This window comes from Stegostoma tigrinum, chromosome 2 (assembly GCF_030684315.1).
Source record: "Stegostoma tigrinum isolate sSteTig4 chromosome 2, sSteTig4.hap1, whole genome shotgun sequence".
Classification (NCBI taxonomy): domain Eukaryota; kingdom Metazoa; phylum Chordata; class Chondrichthyes; order Orectolobiformes; family Stegostomatidae; genus Stegostoma; species Stegostoma tigrinum.
Genome location: NC_081355.1, coordinates 74,999,984 through 75,027,464, shown reverse-complemented (window position 1 = coordinate 75,027,464; position 27,481 = coordinate 74,999,984). Strand labels below are relative to the sequence as shown.

General features: G+C 40.0%; 1 protein-coding gene across 1 annotated transcript in view; it reads right to left on the bottom strand.

The window, feature by feature from the left end:
* LOC125461085 (dynein axonemal heavy chain 11-like) overlaps positions 1–27,481 on the bottom strand; it is a 466,228-nt gene that overhangs the window by 328,761 nt on the left and 109,986 nt on the right. Inside the window, exons 15-22 of the mRNA XM_059654665.1 lie at positions 21,266–21,598; positions 20,410–20,664; positions 16,907–17,076; positions 16,253–16,475; positions 15,292–15,408; positions 15,064–15,150; positions 6,559–6,717; positions 2,976–3,059 (exon numbers count right to left, since the gene is read on the bottom strand). Of these exons, the coding sequence (XP_059510648.1) occupies positions 2,976–3,059; positions 6,559–6,717; positions 15,064–15,150; positions 15,292–15,408; positions 16,253–16,475; positions 16,907–17,076; positions 20,410–20,664; positions 21,266–21,598 (1,428 nt within the window). The remainder of the gene's footprint in view (positions 1–2,975; positions 3,060–6,558; positions 6,718–15,063; positions 15,151–15,291; positions 15,409–16,252; positions 16,476–16,906; positions 17,077–20,409; positions 20,665–21,265; positions 21,599–27,481) is intronic.

The following is a 27,481-nucleotide window of genomic DNA, read 5'->3' as shown; positions in this document are numbered from 1 at the left end:
GCTGCACAAAAGGCTGTTGCATCAGAAATAGGTGCACAGCGTTACAGACAATGCATTAGCACGAACGGAGGATTGGCTAACAAACAAGAAGCAAAAAGTGGGGATAAATGAGTGCTTTTCTGGTTAGGGACCAGTGACCAGTAATGTGTCTCAGGGATCAACGACACGATCGCAATTGTTTACTATTTACATATATGATTTAGAGCTGGGGGCCATGTTTAGTGTGTCAAAGTTGGCAGATGACACTAAGATAAGTTGTAGAGCAAAGTGGACAGAGCACTCTGAAAGTTTGCAGAGGGATACGGATAGTTTAAATGTGTGGGCAAGGTTGGGCAGATGGAGTACAATGTTGATAAATGTGAAGTCATTCATTTTTGTATGTGAAAAGGACTATTACTTGAATGGTATCAAATTGCAGCATGCCTGTGTGCAGAGGGACCTGGGTGTCCTCGTGCATGAATCACAGAAGGTTGACTTGCAGGTGCAACAGGTAATTAAGAAGGCAAATGGAATTTTGTCCTTCATTTCTAGACGGATTGAATTTAAAAGCAGGGAGGTTATGTTCCTGCTGTATAGTGTGCTAGTGAGACCACACCTGGAGTTCTGCGTGCAGTTTTGGTCTTCTTACTTGAGAATGATGTACTGGCACTGGAAGGGGTACACATGGGATTCTCTGGGTTGATTCCAGAGTTGAGAGGGTTGGCTTATGAGGACAAACTGTGTAGACTGGGATTACATTCATTGGAATTTATAAGAATGAGGGGAATCTTATAGAAACATAGAATTTTGAAGGGAATAGATAAGATAGAAGCAGGGAGGATGCTTCCACTGGCAGGTGTAACAAGAGCAAGAGGGCATAACCTCAGAATTAGAGGGAACAGATTTAGGACTGAATTGAGGAGAAACTTCTTCACCAAAAGGGTGAATGTGTGGAATTTCCTGCCTAGTGAAGTAGTTGAGGCCTCCTCATTGAATGTTTTTAAAGCTAAGATAGATACATTTTTAAACAGTAAAGGAATTAAGGGTTATGGTGAGAGGGTGGGTTAGTCGAGCTGAGACCACAAAAAGATCAGTCACAATCTTACTGAATGACAGAGCAAGCTCAAAGAGCCAGACGGCCTACCTCTGCTCCTGGTTCTTAAAATTATGGTGGAGGATTTATTAGGTAAATATAAAATAATCGCCTACTTTCAACTTAATAATTGATTCCAGTATTTTGTCAAGTACTGAACTAAGTTTAATAGATTATAATTTTTTGGGTGTGCTTTGTATTCTGTATGCTGGAAATGGGTGCTAAATTTACCTGGTTCCAAAACATTAAGTTCTTCAGAACCTAATAATAATAAATCAATGCTTCCACCAGGAATGATTTGTTTGTTTCCTGTCTTTTGTCCTATCCATATCTCATTCGTACCAAATCATTAATCCCACAAGACTGTCACTACCTCAGCAAGTTGCTGATGTCTTCTTTATGAGACTAGCAGAATGTCAACAGAAATACTGGAAATGGAGAATTTTCCAATCCTCCACTATAATTTTGGCAGGAGACCAGGTGGACTAACTTGTGCCTAATTGTTTTCACGTAATAAATTGTATCTTGTTAAGATGAGAACCCCTGTTTGTTAAGTGGTACTTGTGTTGTTCCTCTATCATTATAAATCAAATAAATAGGCCCTTAGATTCCATCAAGGAAAATGCATTCTTCAACCCAGTAATACCACACACATGAAATAATAGCAGTAGATTCTGTAAAATGAGTTGGACAAAATACATAATCGGTGGTACAATGCCAAACAGAATTTAGCACAGACAAGTATGAAGTACTATCCATAGCAAGCTGGAAATGGTTACATAAGTACTCGACACCAAATCATGAAAAACCTGAAGGCGAAACAGTATACAGGATTCTTAGTCCAGGTGACATTAACATCAACATGTCCATTTACTAATATGACCAAAATTAACAATTATACATCTTAAACAGTGGTGTACCAGCAAACAATCAATACCACATCTAAAGCAGGTAATGCTATAGTGAAACCATATCACTGCAAGCAATTCTGATTCAAAGATGTAGAGGAGATATTGAAATGATGCACATGGCTCCAGCAGACCCATAAGACAGCTTATTAATTCAGTATTTTTATGTTATGAGGAAACACTACTGAAAGAAAATGAGTTTTTGACATAATTACGGAATTGTTACAGCACAGGAGGAGGCCTTTTTGCTCATGGTATCTTTATTAGCTATTCAAATGAGCCATTTATTTTGTGCCATTCTCCTAGCTCCTCCCCATAACAATGCACCAACCTCTGTTTCAGAAAGTAGCCTGATTCTCGTCCAAAAGCTTTAAGTGAACCTTGTCTCTACAACACTTTCAAGTAGTGAATTCCGACCTTAATCATTCATGCAAAAAAGATATTCCTCATGCTGCTTTCGCTCCTTTTATTAACTACTTGAAATCTGTCCAGAATACTAATGATTTTGCATACGTCAATAAAATATCCTCTCAGCCTTCTTTTCTCCAAGGAAATCAGTTCCAGTTTCTCTAGTATATCTTCATAATAAAGTTGCTCATCCCTGGAAATGTTCTTATGTATCTTTTCTGTACTTTCTCCAATGCTTTTACATCCTTTCAAAAATGTAGGACCCAGAGCTAATCCCAGATTTCATCTGAGATCAAACTTAGAATGAGATCAGCGTATCTTCCTTGCTCCTGTGCTATAATTTCCTATGAATAAGGCCTATGATATTTTATGTTTTATTTATCTTTGAGACTGTTGTTCACTTGCACCAAAAAAAGTTCAACAAAATTTATCACTAAGGTTTGAAAAATGTCCAAAATAAATTAACTTTATAAATCTTCAAGTTCTCATTGTTTAACATGCTCATGCGGGGGATGCAAGATTTAAGCTGTTGGCAAATTAGCTAAAAGGGAGAAAAGATAACAATGTTACGCAACAAGCTGACTTGCCTTTGCAAATCTTCTAAGCTCCACATCCATCTGCTCCACATTGATTTGTCTCCACTGTGTCTTGGTCCAGTCATAAATACTAGTCTGTGAAATGGGAAAACATGCAAGTTCTAACAGAAATGTTTCATATTATTAAAATACTTTTGGTGACATTCAATAGAAGCAGGGTATCTTCGTAAAATTTATAACCAAAACAAAACTATATAAAAGGGGGTTCAATAGATTACCTTCCTCTTCTCACCAAATGTTGTTTATGTACTGCAGAAGTTCAGTAACACAGGTTTGGATCACTGAGAGTCAGCAAGACTGGAAAATTGTCAGATATGATGAGGCACTTGGTGGTTGGGAGAGGTGGGTTGGGGTACAGGTGGCAAATATCTGCTCTTCACAATGCCCATTTACAACCAGTGGGAAAAATAGCCATCTGAAACACTTGGGTCAATTAAGGACTATTTCTATATCGGCAAACATCTCACACATCGGGGGAATAGCCACCAAGTAGACAGACTGGCTGGTAAAAGCTTACAATGCATTCCAGAGGGACTGCAAACTCTTTATAGACACTCCAGGTGGCAACAAGGTTCCACATGGTAGACTGGTTAGCAAGGTTAGATCAGACGGAATCCAGGGAGAGATAGCCATTTGGATAAAAAATTGGCCAGAATTTAGGAGACTGAGGGCAGTGATGGAGGGTTGTAATTCAGACTGGAAGCCTGTGAACAGTGGTGTGACACAGGGATCAGTGCTGGATCCACTGCTTTTTTGTCATTTATATAAATTATTTGGATGTGAATAGAGAAGGAATAGTTAGTAAGTTTGCAGATGACACCAAAACTGTTAGTGACGTGGACAGTGAAGGAAGTTATCTCAAAGTGCAATGAGCCCTTGATCAGATGACCCAAGGGGCTGGGAAATGGCAGATGCAGTTTAATTTAAATAAACCTGAGGCATTGCATTTTGGTAAGGCAAATCCGGGTAGGGGTTTATACAGTTAATAGTAGGGCTGTGGGGAATGTTGCTGAACAAAACAATCTAGGGGTGCAAGTGCATAGCTCCTTGAAAGTGGACTTATAGGTAGATGGGTGCAGGGTGGTGAAGAAGGCATTTGGAACCTGCCTGTAATGGTCAGAACATTGAACAGAGGAGTTGCATTGTCATGTTGCAGCTCTACAGGATACTGGTGAAGCACTTTTGGAATACTGTATTCAGTTCTGGTCTCCCCGCTATTGGAGAGATGTTAAACTTGAAAGGGTGCAGAAAACATTTACAAGGGCATTGCCAGAGTTACAGGTTTTGCGCTATACAGAGGGGCTGAATAGGGTGGGGCTATTTTCCCTGGAGGATTGGAGGCAGGGGTGTGATCTTATAGGAGATTTATAAAATTATGAGGGGCATGGATAGGTTAAACAGCCAAAGTTTTTTTTTTCCAGAGTGGGGGAGTCCAAAATAGGACTGCGTCGGTTTAAGATGATTGGAGAAAGACATAAAACATAGCTAAAGGGCAACCTTCCCATGCAGAGGGTCGTGTACGTATGGAATGAGCTGTCAGAAGAAGTGGTGGAGGCTGGTACAATTACAACATTTAAAAGGCATCTGGATGGGTTTATGAATAGGAAGGGTGTAGAGGAATATGGGCCAAATTTTGGCAAATGGGACTGGATTAATTCAAGATATCTGGTCCGAATAGATCAGTTGGACTGAAGGGTCTGTTTTTGTGCTGTACAACTCTATGATTTTAGAACAACATCACTAGTACTAAGCAACTCCCAAATGCCCACCAACAAATGATTGCTAGGCCTAATGGCCAGGTCCCAGTGTCTCCTAATGTCTTTTACTAAGATGCTTCCCCATGCAGCTGCAGCCTCATTAATGGCCACCTTTAACAATAGTGCTGCTAAAGCAATTGATCTGATGACACTCTGAGCTAATTGCTGTTACAGTCAGGCCATTGACCTTCATTGGATGACAGCTCTGGTAGCAGCCATTTACATGGTCACTGCTCAGCAAAATGCAGCCGAGATCCGAAAGTCTGCCAAAGCGAGCGGTATCACTTTTTGCTCTTAGCCCTGACAATGAGACATCTGCCCTGGTGATAAAGTTAGGCACAGCTAAGAGGCTGGATGAAAGCTTTTCTAAGCTTTTACTTAGACTGTAGGATATTCGAGTGTCCCTCTCCTAGAGTCACCATTGAACAAACAGGTGGTAAAAATAACCAAATGTCAAACTGGAGTGTCTGGTTATTAACAGTTTTTAAAAAGCCATCAGACATTCATCAGTCTTCAAATCTCTGCATTTTGTTTTTACAGTTAATGGCCAATTAATTTCCTATTTTTAATAGATAATTTACAAATAAACATTTTCTAAAATGCGAATTCAGGATATACAAATTGCATATCAGAAAAGAGGGATTCCCTGGGGAGTTCTACATTTTCATGGATCCACAAACACTCTTATGAGAACTCTGACTCATGAAAGACTAAGGGTCAGTCAAGCAGTAGTCTAAAGCAGTGTTGGCAGAGGGTTAAACTAACCAATAACTGCAGGCTAAGTGTACAGAGTATGACGCAATGACAACTGTCAATGGATTTGTAACCCAAAATAATTTCTTCAGAATTTTATGTTTTTATTTCCAAATTCCAGCATCTACAACATTTTGCTTTTTTTCGATAGTAACTCAGAGGCACAGGAAAAGTATATGGGGTCATGGATTCAAATTCTAAAAGTGCAGCTGATGGAATTTAGCAGTCAATTAATTAGTAAGTAATTAATAAATAAACATGGAATTGAAAGCTAATCTCAGTAATGGTGACATAGACATATTATTGATGGCTAACTAATACGCTTTCAGACTAAAAATCTACTGTCCTCACATAGTCTTATCTTCATGTGGGGTTTAGGTTAGCTCAGTTGGTTGAATGGCTGATTTGCAATGCAGAATGACACCAGCAGCATCGATTCAATTCCTGAACCAGGTTACCTGGAAGGACTCTGCTTCTCAACCTCTCCCCTCATTTGAGGCATGCTGACCCTCAGGTTAGACCACAATTAGTCATCTCTCTCTAATGGCAGAGTGGTCCCTGGGGCTGTGATGAATTTACATTTAACCCATGTGAATCCAAGCCCATGACAAAGTGATTGACTCCCAAGGGACTACAGCAGTTCAGGAAGGCGACTCATCACCAGCTTTAGGGTACTTATGATTGGGCAACAAATGCTGTTCCTGTTGATGACCATCAGCCCCACCACCCCCATTGCATGGAAGGACGAAGAATTCCAGATTTCATCCAAACATCAGAAATACAAGTTATCATAAGAACAGGATCATTGTCCTTCAACTGAAATATTACAAGATGATGGCATATTTTATTTCATGCCACAAGGAAGATCACCCTCGCCCTTAGTAAAATTCAGCCCCAGTTGTACAATCTCAGAGTAATGTTAATTGTGGCTCATACAAACAAGTTGTCACCTTGAAGTGTCATTTCACAATGTAAAGGAAAATAATCCAAACAGAAAGGAATGGCAACTTTAAAAGAAACACAATAATTTTTTTTTATGATTCAAGAATAAATGGATGCTTCACCTTCACATATACAACAATATCCCAGAGCTGCTTAAGCAAAACTATATCTCGGCGACATTGTTTCAATTGCTTATATTCTGGAACGGTGACCTCAAAAAGGTTGGCTGATTCTTGCATTTGTATAGTCTCCTCCTCCAGGGCAGTGAGCTCCTTGTTCACCTAAATAGCAGAAATGGAAAGAATTCAGTTCACTCCATCAAAGTAACTGTTAATTCCGCTGACCACAAAACCAATGTTGCACAATTATGAAAAACAGATTTAATAATTCAGAGGTGTTGCCTTTGCTAATGGTGGTAAAGTAATACCTATATTTTGTTTAAAGAATGCTTAACAATTTGAAAATATTGGAGAATTTACAGGCCAATATCAAAGAACAGTCAGTTTAAAAGCAGTCGTAAAAGCTTAATTTTTTTATTTAAAGGGTCAAGAACACAAAGAGTAAGCAGCTATACTTCATTTGTACAGTATACAGTTGTCACTATCGCTTGTCTTCAGTTTTAGATAGAGAAAATCTGGAATTCTTTTCCTCAAAAAGGCTACAGACATTACACAAATTAAAATTTGAAGACTGAGATTGATAAATTAACCTTCTGTGCTAGAAGACTGTTTTGACTACAAGAATAATTATAATAACCTACGAGTGAAATGATAATTGGGAATGTTACTTCCAAAATGAAAATGCAAGCCAGTTAAATGCACTTTAAACAAAAGTTGGCACGGCTTTCTACAACTAGCCAGACATAAGGGGTTAGGGAAAACAAACAAGTTAACCTTTCATGCAGTTTCATAATGCAGCATTTTATTGACTGGGATACAGATAATCATCTAATCATACGTTGTACGATCACCCTATAATAACTGCACAGAGACCGGTATTCCATCACCAAGTTCCCCTTTATTTACTTGTGCACAGTACTCTGGCTGTGGCCAGCTAGCTCAGAGTCCGTCCCCTGAACTGAGGAGATTCTAATCTCCTGGTTATATTAGTCATGCAGGGCTTTCCTATTCGGCCCAGGTTAACAACCGTAATCAAGAATCTCATAGTCATGAAGATCCAGCCTGTTCCAATCACTACAGACCCCCAGTGTGAATGAAAAACTGTTGTCAGTGGTGGTCCACAGGGCTCAGTTTTGGGAACCTTGCTGAATGTGACTTAATGCTTCAACTTAAATGTGGGAGACATGATTAGGAAATTTGCAGATGACACAAAAATTGGCTGGATAATTGATACTGAAGAAGATAACTAAATTTAGGAAGACATTAATGGTTGGTTCAAACAAGAGCAAATTGAATTCAATCTGGAGATGTATTAGGCACACATTTGGAAAAAGCGAATTCAGCAAGAGACTATCCCATTAAAAGGTGTGTATGGGGTTGAGGGTGGGGGGAGGTAGGGTTTTGAGGAAGTTATAGATCTTAAAATTCATGCTCACAAGTTTCTGAAGGTGGAAGGGAAGTTAGATAAGGTGTCAAAGAAGGCATATGCGATGCTTTCTTTCATTGGTTGAGATACTGATTACAAGAGCAGAGATGTAATGCTGGATGGTTTGATCACAGCTGGAGTTGCGTACATTTCTGGTCACCACAATACAGGATGGACATAATTACTCGAGACAAAGAACAGAAGAGTTTTACAAGAGTGTCACCAGGACCTAAGAACTGCAGCTACAAGAATAGAATGGATAGCCCAGGTTGTTCTCTTTTGAAAATTGCAGGCTAAGGAAGTAATTTGATTAAGATATATAAAGAGGGATTTGGACAGAATTGACAGGGATGAGCTGTTTCTCCTAGCAAGGTGGTTAATTACCAGGAAACACAGAGTCAAGATGATTGGCACAAGGATCAGAAGGGCCTTAAGAAAGAGCCTTTGCATCTAGAAGTTGGCAGTTGTCTGAGATTCACAGCCCAGTCTGATGGATGAGGTAGAAACCTTCAAATCATTTTAAAAGAAAACTGGATCTGCACATGAAGCAGTATAACCAGCAAGGTTATAGACTAGATGCTGGTGACTGGGATTAGAATGAACAACTAGTTTATTCTACAGTGCAGACATAATAGTTTGATTGGCCACTTTCTGTCCTTTAACCTTTGTATGTTCTACACCAAAGGATCTTGTAGCATTAAAGAACCGCAAGTGTGTAGCTCTTTGCATCTGCTGCTGGATTACAGAATGATCTTGAGAAAAAGTTAATCCAGAGAACAAACCCTCCCAATTTCACTGACACACATTGGGCAGCATCTCACCATGATTTATCAGTGTGTCATTTTTGTGGAGTTTCATGGATGCTTTCTTTCTGCTACGCTTTATGAATGTTCCCATGCTAGCATCCCAAACTAACCTCATTAACTGACAACCATGTCCGTATGGTGCAACTATCATCCGATTCCAGCTCAATTCTCCCGCTTATCATTGCTGAACGCACTTGTCACTTACAGGATACCACAACATACGCCAGCAAAGCTTAAAAAAACTGCAGGTCCACAATTTGTCAGGAGAATTACTCATTGCTTTTCATTTGCGCCAAAGTCATTTGCCTGGAGAAACTAACACATTATTTCCACATACCCAAGCCCAGCATTCGATAGCAGGATTCAACAAGTCAAGCTTCGCAAATAACAGCATGATGCCAGAAATGCTTACCTCAACTCAAAGATGACTGTTTTGCTGCGGAGGTGCCAGTGTTGGACTGGGATGGACAAGGTCAGAAATCACATGACGCCAGGTTATATTTGAAACAGGTTTACTTGAAAACGCAAGCTTTCGAAGCTAAACTCCTTCGGGTCTTAGTGAAAGGGGTAGTATCCGGCACAGAATTTTTAAGTAAAAGGTCAAAGGGTCATACCACTGATAAGGTTGTATTAGACAAACCTAAGATGCCATTAAATCTTTAGTAAAGTAGAAAATTTTAATTGGTTAATATGTATATGTAAATCTCCGAATTCCCTTCAAGTCACTGTCCTGAGAGAACTAAAAGTTTTAGCGGTGTAAAGAAGAAGTGACATTTTAGGTCAGACATCTGTTTGTGTTTTGGTTTGGAGTCAATCTACAATTATCTCTAAAGAAGGAATTTATTAACCCCACATTTACTGACTATAAATTGCATCCTTTCTGAGTAAAACAGAATGCATTGGAAATGCAAATTCACCCCATAGATTCATGCGCGTGTGAGTATGAATCTGAGTGTGAGTGTGGGGTCACTTGTAGTAACATGAACCCAAGATCCTGGTTGAGGCTGTCCTCATGGGTATTGAACTTGGCTATCAGCCTCTGCATTGTTGTGTATCCCAAAGTCCACTTTACAGAACATTTACCTGAAGATCCGAGGATAAAATTTCCTTGGCTGCTGACGTGTGCCCCGCTGGGAGGGAATATCCCTGTTTGGCAATTGCTGCATGTTGTCCATCCATCTGTTGTTGTAACATCTGCATGGTCTCACCAATATGCCATGCCTTGGGGCATCCTTGCACACAGTGTATGCAACAGATAACGTTAGCCGAGTCATGAGTACCTGATGAGCATGGATGGTGTTCCCACATGTGATGGTCATATCGATGTCGAAGGTCTGACATGTCTTGCAGAGTTTGTCATGACAGGATTGTATAGAGTTGTTGTCAATATTGTGCTGAAGGCTGGGTAGTTTGCTGTGAACAATGGTTTGTTTAAGGTTTGGCAGTTGTTTGAAGATGAGAAGTGGAGGCATGGGCAAGATCTTGGGTGAGGTGCTTATCGTCATTGATAATATGTTGAAGGCTGTGAAGAAAGTGGCGTAGTTTCTCCACTCCTGGTAAATACTGGACGACGAAGGGCACACGATCAGATGTATCCTGTGTCTGTTTTCTAAGGAGGTCATTACAGTGTTTTGCTGTGGCACGCTGGAACTGGCGATCGATGAGTTGAGCATCGTATCCTGTTCCTATGAGGGCATGCTTCATCACTTTTAGGTGTCCATCTCATTCCTCCTCATCCAAACAAATCCTGTGCTTTTCCCCAGTGGATGGCGGTTTTAATACGTTTAGGGTGGAAGCTGGAGAAATGCAGCAACGTGAGATTATCCATGGGTTTGATGTACTGAGGTGTCCATCCTTGATGGAGATGCATGTGTTCAAGAATGAGATTGATTCTAAAGAGTAGTCAATGGTAAGTCTGATAGTAGAACGAAACTTGTTGATATCACTGCGTAGTTGTTTCAGTGATTCCTTGCCATGAGACCAAAAGGAAGAAATTGTCATCAATGTATCTAGTGTATAGTGTTGCTTGGAGATTCTATGCAGCAAAGAAGTCTAGATTTAAACCTGTACATGAAAATGGTGGCATTTTGGGGAGCAAATTTGGTCCTCATGGCTGTTCACTGTATCTGGATAAAGAACTGGTTCTCTGAGGGAAAAATATTGTCGTTGAGGATGAAGCAGATGAGTTGTAGGATGGTGTCTGGAAATTGCCAGTTGGGGGAATTGAGTATTGAGGCTGTTGCAGTGATGCCATCATCATGGGTGAAGCTGGTGTAGAGTGCTGCAACATCCATTGTGACGAGGAATATTCCTGGTTCGACTGGTCAGTGGGTGCTGTGTTTCTGCAAGAAATCTGTAGTGCTGCTATAGAAGCTGGGATTTCCCGATGCAATGGGTTTCAAGATGCCTTCGCCATAGCCAGAGAGGTTCGCACACAGGGACCCATTTACTGATACAATGGGACGTCCAGATGTATTGGCTTTGTCTATCTTTGGAAGGCAGTAGAAAGCCCCTACGTGAGAAGTATATGGGATGTACGTGAGATGAGAGTGTTTAGGGTACACCGAAGGACTGGATCAAAAGTCTTTACCAGTCTGTTCAGTTGACGGGTGTGTTATTTGGTCGACAGGTAGTTGTTTGTAATGTCCCTGGTTGTTCAGCTGTTGGTACACTTCCTTGCTGTAGTCCATTCCATTCTGTATGATGATGGCTCCTCCTCTGTCTGTTGGTTTGATGATAATTAGTTGATGCAATTGGTCATGAAGGCACTGATGGCATTGCGTTGTTCCTGGGTGATGTTTTGCACTAAATTGTGAGTGCGGCTGATAAATCTGACATTCACACATTCTCGGATGGCTTGCATGCACCTGTCAAGCCCTGGGCATTGGCCCTCCGGAGGCGTCTAATTCAACTTGTACTTTGTCTACTCCCCTATGGATCTCTCTGATGACTGATCTGGTTCATTGGTGGTCTCATTGGGCTCACTGCTGGCATCTTGGAGGAATTCCCATGGCCTCTTTCATCTGACGTTTTCCACTGTGTCTGCTGTGAGACACAATCGGGTCCATTTTGGTGGTGGGGCAGAAATGGAGTCATCGGCTGAGAACTTCGATCTTGTTGGTTGAAGCGTGTGGTCGGATTAGTTGATGATGGATTTCCCCATAGCGGTACCACTTACAACTGTGGTACCAGGGTAGACTTGGTTATTGGTGGTGGTAATGTTAAATTTCTTCAGTTTCTTGTTCTTGGTGTGCTTTAGGCAACTGATGTAAGTGAATATCTTCAAGAGTATATTTATTTGTCTTGTCACTGCTGAAATAACTCCAGAGCCTGGTATGCCTTCCACAAGTCTCCCTTTATTCATATGTGCATAAATATTTGACGCTAGTCTGGCTTTCTCATTGCCAGCTCTTAGGGTGAAGAGAATTTCTGACACTCCTGTTTATATCTGTCAGCCAGCTCTTCCTGATAGGACCAGATTAACAGCCCTGACCAGGGAACTCATATTCTATGAGGTCCACATGGCTGACTTCATTACAATCTCTACAAGGATAATCCCAGGACTCAGTCTGTTCATCCTCTGCTTCACTCCCTCCGAGGCAAGTAAATCCTTCCCAAGGTAAGGGGCCAAAACTGCACACAATACTCTAGGTGCTGTCTAATCAAGGTTCAACACAATTGAAGCAAGACATTTTTGGTCCTGTATTCAAATGTTCTTCCAATAATTGACAATAAGCCATGTGCCTTACTTGTTGCACCTGCGTACAAGCTTTTACTGACTTACAAACAAAAGACATCCAGGTCGTATCGGATGTCAACACTTCCTCATTGCTCACATTTGAGAAATAACTGGGCAAAACTGCTTTTTCTACTAAAGTGGATAACCCCATTTATCCACATTATATTGCATTTGTCATATCTCGTCTCCTCCCTTAGCTTGTCCAAATCCCATCAAAACCTCTATGGTCTATCCTCACAACTCTCATTCCCATATTTTGTGTCATCTACAAACTTATATTTCATTTATATATTTATATATAGTTATATTTATGTTTATACATATTTTTCACTTATATTTCATTGAACAAATATTTCATTTTATACCAGCATCCAAATCATTGATATAGGCTGTGAACAACTTTTCCCCTTCCTTCTACAACACACAGTACACTTACACCGTAATCTTTACAGGTCACCAACAGCCTGCTAACCTGAGAATTACCCACTTAGGTCTACATTGTTTTCATACTGTTCACCACTCCCCAATCCACACTAGTATGTTAACCAGCAACACCCCACAGCCCTATCTCTGTTTCCCCTTTCAACCATAGAATCATACAGCATGGAAACAGACCCTTTGGTCCAATCAGTCCACACTGACCATATTCCTGAACCAAACTAGTCCCATCTACCTGCAATTTACCCATACCTCTCCAAACCTTTCCTAATCATGACTTTATCCAAATGTAAATGCTGTAACTGTACCTGTATCCGCCACTTCCTCTGGCAGTTCATTCCACACACAAAGCATTCCCTTTTTAAAAATATTTACCCTCATGTCCTTTCTTTTAAATCTTTCTCTTCTCAATTTAAAAATGCCCCCCAGTTTTGAAACCCCCCCACCTTTGGGAAAAGACCCTTATAAAGAAAGATTGGACAGACAACATGACATCCCAACTTCTATACTCAAAGCACAGAGCAATGAAGGTAAGTGTGATGATCACCTTCTTTACCACCCTGTCTACTTGTTACGCAATTTTCTGCTCTGATAGGAGCATCCTCAAAAAACAGCAGGTTTGTCAAGCATGATTTCCCTTTTATAAATCCATGTTGACCACGCTGAATCAGATCATTATTCTGGAACATAATCGTGAATAAACTGTGCTGAGTCAGTAGCAGCACAGGTGTCAAAGAGAGATGGAGATCCAGAGGTGAAGTAATTAAGTAACTGAGTGAAATCCATTCAGATATCACCTCAAAAGTAACTACTTGGAATTGTAGTTTACAACTTAGTATTAATTTTGTTTTAATGTAAACACCAATCAGTTTACTTTAGCAAGTTATGGCCTTCGGTTACAATAAGAGATATAAGACTGTCATGTGCTTATGTTAACACTTCATTCATTCATATTGCAAATTGGTATTTTTTTAACTCCTGAGTTTAAGTAAAATGCATTAATTTTTAAATCTTCATGAGTTTCTAACATTTGTCGCAATGTTTCAAATTTTTGTCCACAACAATGTTGAAAGCTATAAGGCCATAAGGCCACAAGACCATAAGACATAGGGGCAGAAATTAGGTTATTCAGCCCATCGAGTCTGCTCTGCCATTCAATCATGGCTGATAAGTTACCCAACCCCATTCTCCCGCTTTCTCCGCGTAACCCTCGATCCCCTTGATAATCAAGAATCCATCTATCTCAGTCTGAAAAGTACTCAATGATCTGGCCTCCACAGCCTTCTGTGGCAGTGAATTCCACAGATTTACCATTCTCTGGCTGAAGAGGTTTCTCCTTATCTCCGTTCTAACTCTAAGACTGTGCCCTCGGGTCCTAGTCTCTCCTACCAGTGAAAATATCTTCCCAACATCCACTCTGTCCAAGCCATTCAGTATTCTGTAAGTTTCAATTAGATCCCCCCTCATCCTTCTAAACTGCAATGAATATAGTCCCAGAGTCCTCAAATGCTCCTCATAATGTTAAGCCTTTCACTCCTGGAACCATTCTTGTAAATCTCCTCCGAACAAGCTCCAGGGCCAGTGCTTCATTCCTAAGATAAGGGCCCAAAACTGCATACAATACTAAATGTGGCCTGACCAGAACCTCATAAAGCCTCAGCAGTATGTCCCTGCTTTTATATTCAAGTCCTCTCAAAATAAATGCCAACATTGCATTTGCCTTTCTGACTACTGAGGCTAGTCCTTACAAATGGTTTCAGAACTTCTATAGGCTGAGTTGTAAAGGAGATAGATAAGGCAGTAATTTGCAGAGTCAGAAATGACCTGTAGCAAATTGTCTTACAATCAACACTCATTGTAGATTTGCTTCAAAAAAGATTTTGAGCAAACATCATTTCTCAAATGAACTTGAAGGTCACAGCATTTAATAAACCACATAAATATGGTTAAAGTTTGCCTACTTCAAATAGTGTAATATACTCTCAAGCATATCAGTCTGTTCCATTTGATATGCTCTTTGATATCTATTTTGACATGCTTTTGAAACCTTTCAACCTTTTTAAGGTTTTCCCTCAAAACTCTCAGGTCATCACTCCTACCTTATCCAACAATGCATATGGGTTTGCAGAATTAAATGTGAAAGGTGCTTCCATTTGGAATTTTTCTCGAAAGTCCACTTGCTTAGCCTGTTAAAAGAAAAAGAATCATGTACAATGCTTTCAATGAGGGTTTTACATTTCATTACTCATGTGATGCTAAGCAGAAAATCAATCAAATCAATTTTGGTTACAATTATTTTTTAAGACAAGTACAAAGATAGCACTTACATCAAATGCCACACATCTTTTTCTGATGAGTGACACCTCTGCAGTCTGGAGGGCTGCAACTTCATGCTTCACAGAAACAGCTATCTTCTTTGTATTGTTCCACTTTTCTGGTAATTCCTATTGATCATTGAACAACTTCTTACATCAAGAAAGACATTTTCACCAAATTTCATCAAAGGTATATTGAAAGCAAATGTAATCCCTTAACTGTAGTTAAATTCTTGTGGCACTGTACACAGTTGGGTGGGCAAAGCAGAGGTTGGGGTGGGTGAATTTTCTATGTCACTGTTTCTGTGATATTCTGACAATAGTGGCTCACAAACACTTCTTAATTTATATTTGATGCCTGTTGCATTGATTTCAGTGCATCGAAAAAAAAACTTGGGTTCAATAGCTCGTAAAAGTCACACCTTGCCAGCCTACTTTGCAGACAATTAATATAAATAATATTTCCAAGGATTGAAGTTTGAAGGCAGTGCTGCAATCAAAGCCAAGCTCTTTCTCCTGAGTAGCATCACCAATTTTAACAGCAGGTTTCATTAACCTCTTTCTTATCAACTGCACATCCTGTAAGCAATTGGCTCACTGCCAGAAGGTCAGATGACTCAGCAACCACTCAGTATTTGGGTAAATCACTGGAGGTGGTGGGGGTGTCAGAAAATGTAGCATGGTCAATAGGTAGATGGGTGTGAGTGGCCACCTGGGTGAATATAATTCCATTCCTGCTCTGTGGAGCACACAGGAGCACTCCTGTTTGGCTGATCAATTGAATGCATACAGTCCAGAACATACTGAAAGTGCATCTGCCTAGCTCAAGTGGATATTTCAGCCACTACTTGTTAAAATTAAGCCATCAAAACAATTAGCCGTTTTACGTCATAAATTTTCATTCTTTTCAAAAAAAACAGATTTTTCTCAATGAACTGGCTAAAAATACATCTGAACAAACAGAAAAATATACCTCTAACAGCATATAAATCTGGTCTGGCATAGTTTGATCATAACTCTCAAGAAGGTTAATTGTCTCCTTCAAAGGTTCAAAAAGTTCATCAGTGGTGATCTGTCTGTCTCTGACGGCCATTAGATGTCCCATTATATCGACAAGGCCATTATAGTCTCCTTCTTTCACCTTCTTTTTAAGTCCCTTATCTGTTACCTTTATAAACTCTTCAAGTTCACTTAGGCTGTGCAAAAGAGAAAAAAATATCACCCTTGTGAGGACACGCTAAAATGGAAGACCTATTAAAACGTACCTTCCTGCCTACTCCTGATGGAGTAGCTAAGAAAATCCCAGCCCATTTCTAGTCTTTTGGTTTTCAAATTTTGTTCAGAATAGCAACAGGCAGTAATTGTTGTATTCAATTGTGCCTTTGTGAGGCTGAGGTGTTTACTTCCCAGGTAAGCACAAGAACTGGGCCTAATATCACAGCTAGTTGCATTCCACATGTTACGAAGCAAAAACAAGCACAATGATCAGGCATATTACGTGAATTATTATCATATCCCTAAACACTAAAAAACTGAGCAAACTGCATTTTCCTCTTTTATCTTAGTAAATGATTTGTTATATTATTACATCTTTCTTCCGAAACCCGAAAAATGTTAAGGTATTTACCTATCGGTCACATAATGCATGAGATGTTCTTTAAACATCCAGCTCCATTTTTTGATTGCATTTAACAATGCTATCTTAAATGGTTTAATATCAACTTTAAACCAACTTTCAAAAACACGACTGTCTTCAAATTTGCTTATCTGGATATATAGATTTTCATAGATATCAATCTGTAAAACAAAACACAAAAAAGCATGATAACCATAAGAAGCATTTATATATTTTTAAGATTAATGAATGTAAAATTAAGCTTGCAACCTTAACTGACATCATAGTAAGTCCTATGATCAAAATTATCAAACAATGTTGCAAGTACTGTAAAACATTGATATTAAAAAGGCTGGCATTTTATAAATGCATTATTGAGTGGACCACGGGCTTGTATTTAGGATTTCCCAACAATGACAAGCATCATGCCTTTGTGTAAAATGTAAAGGGAATAATAACAAATATTTTTCTTTCTCAATTTTTATATCCAGTAACTTCGTGAAATAAAACTTGTGGGGTGCAACATTGCTGCCCAATCACTAATACTCATGTCCACAGTTACACAAAGGCAAGATTTATTCCAGTGAGTTCTCAATCTCAGTTGCCTCACTACACGGAAGTTAATGCTGAAATAACATGTGCAATTACTACATTTGGAAATTTGCTCAGCACGTCTTAATTGTGGCTGCGTTATCTGTAGAAGGCAGAAACCCAGATTTGGCCTCTCTAATAGGGGGAAATGGCAAGTCACCTAAGCCCACTCTAAGCTTCTAACATCCAGCATTGTCACAGGCTGGGCAACTGTGTAGTTAAATGAGCTTCTTCATGATGGTTGGGCATGGAAGATGCGAAGAGACAACAGAAAAGAACAAAGCAATGTATTGCTAAAATTAAAGACACTGAAAATCCCACAGCCATAATTCCAGGTATTACACTGGAAATCACCTCCAGGGAAATTCACTACTGCTCCACTGGTTTCTGAAATCAACAAGAAGGCATATATATTGGTAAAATTAATCTTCTGGAACCTAGCTGGAATCCACCACTATCTTAACATTGGTAGTGTAGAGTCTGGATGGTGTTGGGGAACTCTTTCAAGCCTCCTCAATCTGAGTGTAAATTGTCAATCCAAGTATGTTTTTCTGCTTGTGTCTTTTTGTTTGTGGTACAAGGCTCCTGCTTCTGGAGAACTAAAACTTTTTTTCCACAAATTGTTTTGCCGTTTGCATTCATTGTAAACGTGTTATTTACATATTCCAAGATGACAAAGCTTTTTTGAAGTATTCAATACTTAACCAAAAATAAAAGCCATCACAAAATAAGCATCCTAAACCAAATTTAACATTAAAGCATGTCATGTTGCTTTTAAAAAGTATACAAAATAATTATTGTCCATTCATTTAATGCCTGTCTTTTGGGTCCTCTGTCCTGGTGCACCTCCTTTGAAGAGCTATCTGAGTGAATGCAGCATAACTGACGGAAAATACAACACGGCCTCAGAAGTCAACCTGTAGCAGAATTGAGGTGCTCAGGATGGGTGCTGCAGGAGGGGATATTGTCTGATAGACAATAGCAAGATCAGTGTGAAGTGGCAGGGACGGCAAGGTGAATGTTCCTCTTTCCCAGAGCAAACAGCACGTTCATTGTCTATTGCCGTTGCCTGGTTTGGTGACTCTGCAATCCTAAGAATGTGCAGGAAGAGAAATTGGTGGGCAGCTGACATATCCCGTAAGCCCTCTCACAAACTCATCCTCTGCTATATGGCAGTACTGTGATCTTCCACTAAGCATACAAACAATTGCTGGGTGTTACTTGTATTATAATGAAGGTTGAAACATAAGAAATTGTAAACTAAATCATTGCTGGAACAACATACTAAGAAATTGGCCACCACTTTCAAGTTAGAAAATATGGGCTGCTAGCTCAGCACGAAGTCCAGTCCTCCATGCTCCTTAGCAGTGACCTTTTCTAGCAGTCTTCACAATGCATATACAGCATTATGCTGTGGGCACCGTTCATGGTTCCTCTGTAGTTTGTTCCAACACAGTTCTCATATGTATCGTCTAAAATGCATTCATATGCAAATACACTCTCTGGTGAACTGGCATCCAAGTTATCCTTGATCTTTGGCTTGGTTACAGCTGATTTACAGTCAATATCTCACTACCTGCAAATCCAACCTCTAGTTTATCCTTTCAGATATGTATGGTATCAGCAACTGAGCTGGTGGCTGTGAGAGAAACCATGGTGACAGTGCTGTGCCTCCTGCATCGTTTATTTTCTTGTTGTCCCTCAATCATCTAATCAGATTCCATTACTTACTTATGTGAAAAGGAGCAGACACAAAAGGCATAATTGTGTTCTTGGGTGGTACATGAATACGTCATGTGCACCATCTTCAGCAGTTCTTCCAAACAATATAATATTGGAGAGCTCTGAAGAGAAGAGTCACAAGACCATGAGATGCACAGCACAGAATCTACCCTTTGGCAAATTACTCCTGACCTATCACTTACCTTGACCATGCCTCTGATACAACTGAAGATTTCAAAGCACTGCATCCAGATCTGGAAGAGCTAATTTCTTGCACCTTCTACTAAGTTGACCTGATTCTACTTCTTTAACTGGGTCTGCAGGGCCTCCTCCCCTGCTTTAGATCTTTCTTTCCACCCACATCACTAAAATCTCCAGCACAGCCTCCAAAAACTTTAGAGGCTGCATGTAATTTTTAATGTTATTGTAATTCCTCACTATTTTCCAGATTCCATCCAACCACGACTCCCAGAACCAACTTCAGCCACAAAACACTTGCCCTTTAAGGAGATGCAGGCTACCTTTAAGCAGTGCAGCCTAGCCTTACATTGTACTAGTCACTCATGATATTGCTCTTTACCAATGCTGTAATTCAATCAGTGTGGTTGGCTCTGACTGGACACAATTCATTTCGTAAGTGACAGCTCAAAATTGAAAGACTGCCTGTATTTGCTGGCAGCAACATGTCACTTCTACAAGATGCAATGAAGGGGCTCACTAAGGTTCATGGAATGGTACCTTCCAAAATGCAAACTATACCACTTGAGAGGACATGAGCTGCCAATGCATGGGAAGACTATGGGCTGCAATTACCTTCCAAGTCACAATGAATCTTGACTTAGAATGACCACTCTGCTCCTTGACTGTTACTGGGTCAAAACTGTGGAATTCCTTTTCTCACAAAATTGCATTGTGCCAACAGCACATAGACTGTTGTGGATCAAGAGGGAGACTTCTCAAGAACAATCAGGAATACTCAGCAAATGGTGGTCTTGTTTGCAATGCTCATATGCCATGATTAAAAGGAAATATTTTGTTTTGAAATCTCCGCATTCACTTTCAGGACTCACTATTTGACCCCCATTGTGTCTGGAGACATATAGCTGCATTATTCAGAAACCCAGAAATTTTGTATAATTATAATGTGAAATCAAACAGAAAATATTTTTCAACTACATAAACTTGTTTTAACTTAAACTTACCTGTTCCTTAAACTGTTCTGTAGTAGGAGGGCACTCGGGAACACCATCATCAGCATGAGTTTCAATCTCCTCTGCAGTCAACACATGGCTGTACAGCAAGAACTGTCTCATGAATTCTACCTTATCATCTACCCAAAGGTACGAGTAAGTGTCAAATGAATTTCTGTAGTCCACAGCTTTGCTAATGATCTCTGTTACCCTTTCCATGATCTCTTGCCGGACCTCAGATAGATCAAGTATATCATCCATATCATCCTGTGGAAAGAACAAACACATTTTATTATTTGTTTACGTGGGGTGGTTTAAGCCAGTGGTCACAATATTAAACTATCAATCCAACAATCTTAATGTTATTATCCTTGACATAATAAATATAGGCCACAAATATTGATCTGACAATGTTTTTGCATTTCATGAACAAATTAAAACAAGACCTGCATGAAGACCAGTATTTGACCTCATTCAGAAAATCCAAAGATATCTGGGGTTTTACCGTCAATTTACACATATGCCAATTTACTCATTGTGGATTGCCCTGAATGTTGACAGCAAAGACAGTAGAACACGTTCCCTACCATTCATTCACAATACAGCAATTTCAAGTAGCCCAGATACTTTTGAGGATCAGACCTCATTACATAAAAGATAGAATAAAAATAAGGTTACAGTAAAGAAAATTTTGAGAATCATAATTTAAAATTATTGCATTTGGGAAAAACAAACTGGAATTGCAAATAAAATGAAAAGGATCGTGGGCTTTTGTTTTTTTGTGATTTTTGTTATAACAATCTCTACTCCATATATTCTCTCTGTAAAGCAACATTTGCAGACAAGGGAGTAGTTTTATGATAATTACCTGATAATTATCAATCTCAAGGTGATCAGCTACTCTTTTCATTTGTGCAGCCATTTTGTAAACGTCATTTATCAACTCTTCGACTAAATCATAGAACGCATCAGCAGCATCCTTATCCAGAGAAGGTTTGAATACAATCTCTGGGATATTTAGCATCATTTGTGACACAAACAGTGGAGCAGGTTTTAAAGTAGCTTCAGTGTTCTCAAGGAAAAACTCAAGGGAGCATGAAATAGCATTGAAGAAACCATCTAAAACCATGTCGTCGATGTACTCCAAATAGGCCTTCCACGATTTATTGACTGGGTCTGCCTTCAGAAGTCTGAGATTCTCCTGTTGATCAGAAACAAATTAAGGTAAAAGTATGAATTTTGGTCTTTGGAGGCTCAAAATATTTTTTTTTCTATCACAAAATAATGTGCCATCATTCAACTAAATTCAAACTAACAAATTGTTATCAAAATTGTTTAGTATCTTGAACCTGAGCACACTTTGTAAAAAGGAACTGACAATGAGACCCTGTATACTATAAAATGCAGCAGGGTTTGTTTTCACCACATTGGTACCTAACTGGAATGACTGGGCAATTTTATAAAAGTTGCACTGTGAATATTGAACCCTGCTTATGGGAAGTGAGTTTTGAAAACTGTCTGCCATTGCCAATGACTTTCCTCCATTAAAATAAAGTGACAGAAAATTACATGGGCTCAGGCCTTGAAATCTCAATTTCTCTCCTCATTCGTCAAAGTTTTACTCAAGAAGTGGAATTTTGTAACTGAATTAACTTTTAATTAAATGTTTATTTCACAGTTTTGCATGCAGTTGTTATAAACATAGAGTCTCCCAATTACTTCAAACCAAATTACAGAACATTGTTGAATCAAAATCATTGCAAGCAAGGACTTGATGGCACTGCCCAATTGCTTAGTACTCAATCTGGATTCTTGAAGATTCATATTAAAATAATTTAGGGAAGAATTAAGCTCCACACAGACACACTAAGGTTTGTTTCATACACAGCATCATATATATTTAGCATTTACTTCACATATTGATTTCTTCAGAATAGAATGTATATCTTCATAATTTAGGGTGAAAACATACTTCTTCTGAATCTGGGAAGATTTAGCTAGTAATGGGTGCAACAATCCTTCATCATTGTGATCACCACACCCAACAGATCAGAGCAGTTCTGAAGAAGGGTCATTGGACTCGAAATGTTAACTCTGATTTCTTGCCACATGTATTGCCAGACCTGCTGAGACTTTTCAACAATTTCTGTTTTTATTTCTGCAGTTCTTTTGGGTTTTTTTTAGATCAGATCTAAGCTCTGTAGTCCTGTCACATTCAGTGTGAATGATGGTGGCCAATTAAACAACTCACATGGGAGTTCGAAAGAAGAGTCATACCAGACCCAAAACATTAACTCTGTTTCTCTCTCCACCGTCACTGCCAGACTTGCTGAGTTTCTCTAGCATTCATTTTAACTCACTGGAGGGGCTGGATCCCCAAATATCACATTCTCAATGAGGGTGGAGTCCAGCACATTAGTGCAAAAGACAAGGCTGAAACATTGGCAAGTGCTTCAACCAGAGCTGCCAAGTAAAATGACTCATCTCCTCCTAAAGTCCCCGGCATCACAGACGCCATTCTTCAGCCATGTTAATGCACTCAATGTGACAGCCCGAAATGGCTGAAAGCACTAGATACTGCAAAGGCTTTGCCCTGACAGACTTGTGTTTCAGATTTTTCTGTGCCCCTAACCAATTGTTCCAGTAAAATTTACAACTATCCAGCAATGTGGAACACTGCCTGGATCCATCCCATATAAAATATGTCAAAACTAACACATCCAAGGATCACCCCATCTGCCTACTCTTGATCATCAGCAAAGTGGTACAGGGGTTAACAATAGTACAATCAGGAGGCACTCACTCAACAGTAACACCTCAGCGGTGCTCATTTGGGTGCCACCAAACCCACTCAGCATTTAACCTCTTTAAAGCTTTGGATGAAAAATGAGAAAAAGAACTGAATTCAAGAGGGAAAGTGAGGGTGAATGGCCTTGACGTTAGAAAGTAGTTGAGACGCAACACGATTATGTAATCGTTGTAACGCTGAAGTCAGTGAGAACTGGGGCAGAAAATTCCATTAGTTGGAGTCACAACTAACGCAAAGCGAGATTACAGTGAATGTTAGGGGCTACTCATTTCAGCCTCAGGATAGTGACACAGGAGTTCCTCAGGATAACAGCCTTGGCCAAACATCCGCAGCTGCTTCATCAATGATGTACCCTCTATAATGAAGTCAGAAGTAAAGAAATTCTGCAGCATGTTAACCTGCCTCCTGATTCACTAAACGATGTCCACCATCCACAAGGCATAAGTAAAGGGTGTGAACATGTGGTCAAGAGCAATAGGAAAGAGAGTAAACTATATAATTCATCAATCCTACCCTGCTCCACAATATATTCATGGGCCTTAACACCACTTTCCTCATGGCTCCCTATATTATTTGATTCACCAAGACCAAAAATTTGTCTACACCAAGACTGGTTCAGCAGCAGCAGGCCAGGCTAGTCAGGTCCTTAAGGTTATAGCTGCTAGACTGGGTCTGCAGCAGGTGATGTAGGAAGCAACAAGAGGGAAAGACAGCCTTACCTTGGCTGGCCACAGATACATGTGTCCGAGACAGTATCAGTAAGACTGGCCACCGCACAGTCCGTGTGGAGGCGAAGTACCACCTTCATGCTTAGAATATCCTCCACTGTGTGGTGTGGCATTATCACTGTGCTAAATGGGATAGACTTTGAACAGACCTAGCATCTCAAGATGGGGCATCCATGAGGTGCTGTGGGCTATCAACAGCAGCTGAATTGTACACCAGCACAATCTGTAACCTCACAACCCGGCTTATCTCCCACTCAACAACTACCACCAAGCCAGGGGATCAACCCTGGCTCAATGCACAGTGCAGGAGGGCATGCCAGGAGTAGCACCAATCATACCTACAGATGAGGGGTCAAACTGGTGAAACTACCAAACAGCATAAGCAGCAAATGACATGAGCTAAACAATCCCACATCCAATAGTTCAGATCAAGGCTCTGCAATCCTACCACATCCAGTTGCGAATGGTGGTGGACAGTTAAACAACTCATTGGAGGAAGATGCTCCATAAATATTCTGATCCTCAATGATGAAAGATCACAACACATCAGTGCTTAAGATAATGCTGAAACATTCGCACCAATCTTCAGCCAAAGATGCCAAGTGGATAATTATCTCATCATCTTCCATGGTCCCCAGTCTTATAGATACAAGTCTTCAGCCAATTAGATTCATTCCATGTGATATCAAGAAACAGTGGGAGACAGTGGACACTGCAAAAGCCACAGGTCCTGACAACATTCTAGCAATAGTACTGAAGACGTTTACTCCATAACTTGCTGCTCCCCTAGCCAAGCTGTTCCAGTACAGTTATGGCACTGGCATCTACCCAGCAATGTGGAAATTTGCCCAAGTATGTTCTGTGCTTAAAAAGCAGGAGAAATCCAACCTGGCTAATTATGGTAACATCAGTTTACTCTCAATCATCAGCAAAGTGATGGAAGATGTCATCAACCATTTCAAACAGCACCTGCTCAGCAATAACCTGCTCAGTGACAACCACTGTGGGTTCCGCCCAGGCCACTCAGCGTCTGACTTCATAGGACATGGGCAAAGTTGGGAAAGCGTGCTGAATTTCAGAGGTGAGAATGAAAGCTCTTGACATCAAGGCCACATTCAACTGATGTGGCATTAAGAAGCACCCATGAAACCAGAATCAGTAGGAACCAGGGAGCAAACTGTCCTGGTGGTCACACATGGTACACAGGAAGCTGGTCATGGCACTTGGAGTCCTAGAGCTCAGATGACTGACATCTCTGCAGGAGTTCCTTAGGATCCAACCATCTTTAGCTGCTTCATCAATGATCTTCCCTCTACCATAAAGTCAGAAGTGGGGAAGTTTGCCGATGATTGTGACACCTCAGATACTGAAACAGTCCATGTTCAATAACATCTGGACAATATACAGGCTAGGATTGACAAGTCAGAAGGAACATTTGTGCTGCACAATGACCAATCACCAATAAGAGACAATCTAACCACCATCCCTTGGCATGCAATGGTGTTACCATCACTGCATCCCTTACTATTAATATCCTGGGGATTGACCACAAACTCAACTGGGCTGACCACATAAACATAGTGGCTACAAGAGCAGGTCAGAGGCTAGGAAAACTGCTGTGAGTATCTCACCTCCTGAGTCGCCAAAACCTGTCCACCATCCATCAGGAATAAGTCAAGAGTGTGATGGAATACTCCCCACTGGCTTGGATGGTCACAGCTCCAACAATACTCAAAAGCTTAGACAAAACAGCCCACTTGACTGGCGTCATATCTACAAACATCCATTTCCTCCACCACCAACACAAAGTAGCTGCAGTGTGTACTTTCTACAAGATGTACTGCAGAAACTCACCAAAGATCCTTAGTTAGCACTTTACAACTCCTTCCATCTAGAAAGACATTGGCAGTAGATATATGGGTACACCATCACTTCCAAGTTCCCCTCTAAGTCACTTACCATACTGAAATGGAAATATATTGCCGCTCCTTCACTTTCATTGGGCCAAAATCCTAGAATTCCCTCCCTAAGGGCATTATCAGTCTACCTACAATGATTCAAGAAAATAGCCCACCATTACCTTCTCAAGGGCAACTAGGGGACAGGCAATAAATACTGGCCAACCAACAATGCCCATACCCCACAACTGAAAAAATACGTCAGTCTTAATGATGCAGCATCCACAACCCTAAGTAGTAGAGAATGGCAAAGATTCTAATCCCCTATAACAATTCTCCCATCTCAATCGTAAATGATCAGCCTTTATACCAAAATTACACCCCCTTGTTCAAAAGTCCCTGACAGGGGAAACAGCCTCTCAGTATCTATCCTATTAAGTGCCTTCATCATCCTAAATGTTTCAATTAGATCACCTCTCATTCCTCTAAACACAGGAGAATATTCTCCAGAGCTAATTTACTCAGCCTCTTAGCATAGGGCAAGCCCCTCATTCCAGGGACTAATCCAGGTGAACCTTTGCTGCACTGCCTCCAATACAAATATATGTCTTTCCTTAATTATGGACATCAAAATTGCAAACAATATTCTAGATGTGGCAAGGTTTCTTTAGTGAAAAGGCAAGCAATAACCTATGTGACAAGAAATGGTAGAAAATACATGCAAAAACCTACTGCAGAAATTAGCAACAATGGTAAACAGTAAAAGCTTAAGACTCTATCTGAATGCATGTAGCATTTTTTTAGATGAGTTGCTCTCACAAAAAAAAATGAATATGATTTGAGAGCTACTACAAAGATGTGGTTGCAAGGTGACCTTGACTGGGAATTGAATTTTCAAGGGCATTCAACATTCCAGAAGAATAGCAAAAAGGAAGCGGAGGTAGGTTTGTACTATTAAAAAAAAAGATATCAATGTGGTGGCAAGTAATCATATAGATGCAATAGATTGTGACATGGAATCAATCTGAGTGAAAGTAGGGAAAGAAGTCATAGGTGGAAGTCATTTATAAGCCCCTGAAGAATTGCCTCTCCATCAGACAAAGTATAGATTGAGAAATATCAGTAACGGCTAAGAACAGCAGTACAATTATCATGGGTGCTTTTAAAGTGCACAATAATTGAACAAATCAGATGGACAAAGGTGACAGAGATGATGATTTATAGCTTGCATCAGGGATTGCTTCTGAAAACATTATGTGGTAGAACCAACTCGGAAAAAGGCCATTTTTAAATTGAATAACGTGCAATGAAGTAGGATTAATGCGAGGCCTTATAGTTAAGGATCCTCTAGAGGGTGGTGAGCACCACATAGCAGAATTTCAAATTCGGTTTGAGAGATAGCAATTTGGTCTCAAACCAGTATCCTGAAGTAAGGGCAATTATTGAGGTATGAGGAAAGAATTATTGAAAGGAGGCTAGGATAATAGACTTGTGAAAAAGTTGTTGGATGAGAAGTAGCAGATATTTTACAATGACTACCAAATATTTATTTTAGTCAAAAAGATAGGCTCAACGAGAAGGATGAACTAACTCTGGTTATCAAAAATAGTCAAGGATGGTCTACAATCAAAAACTAAGGTAAACAAAGC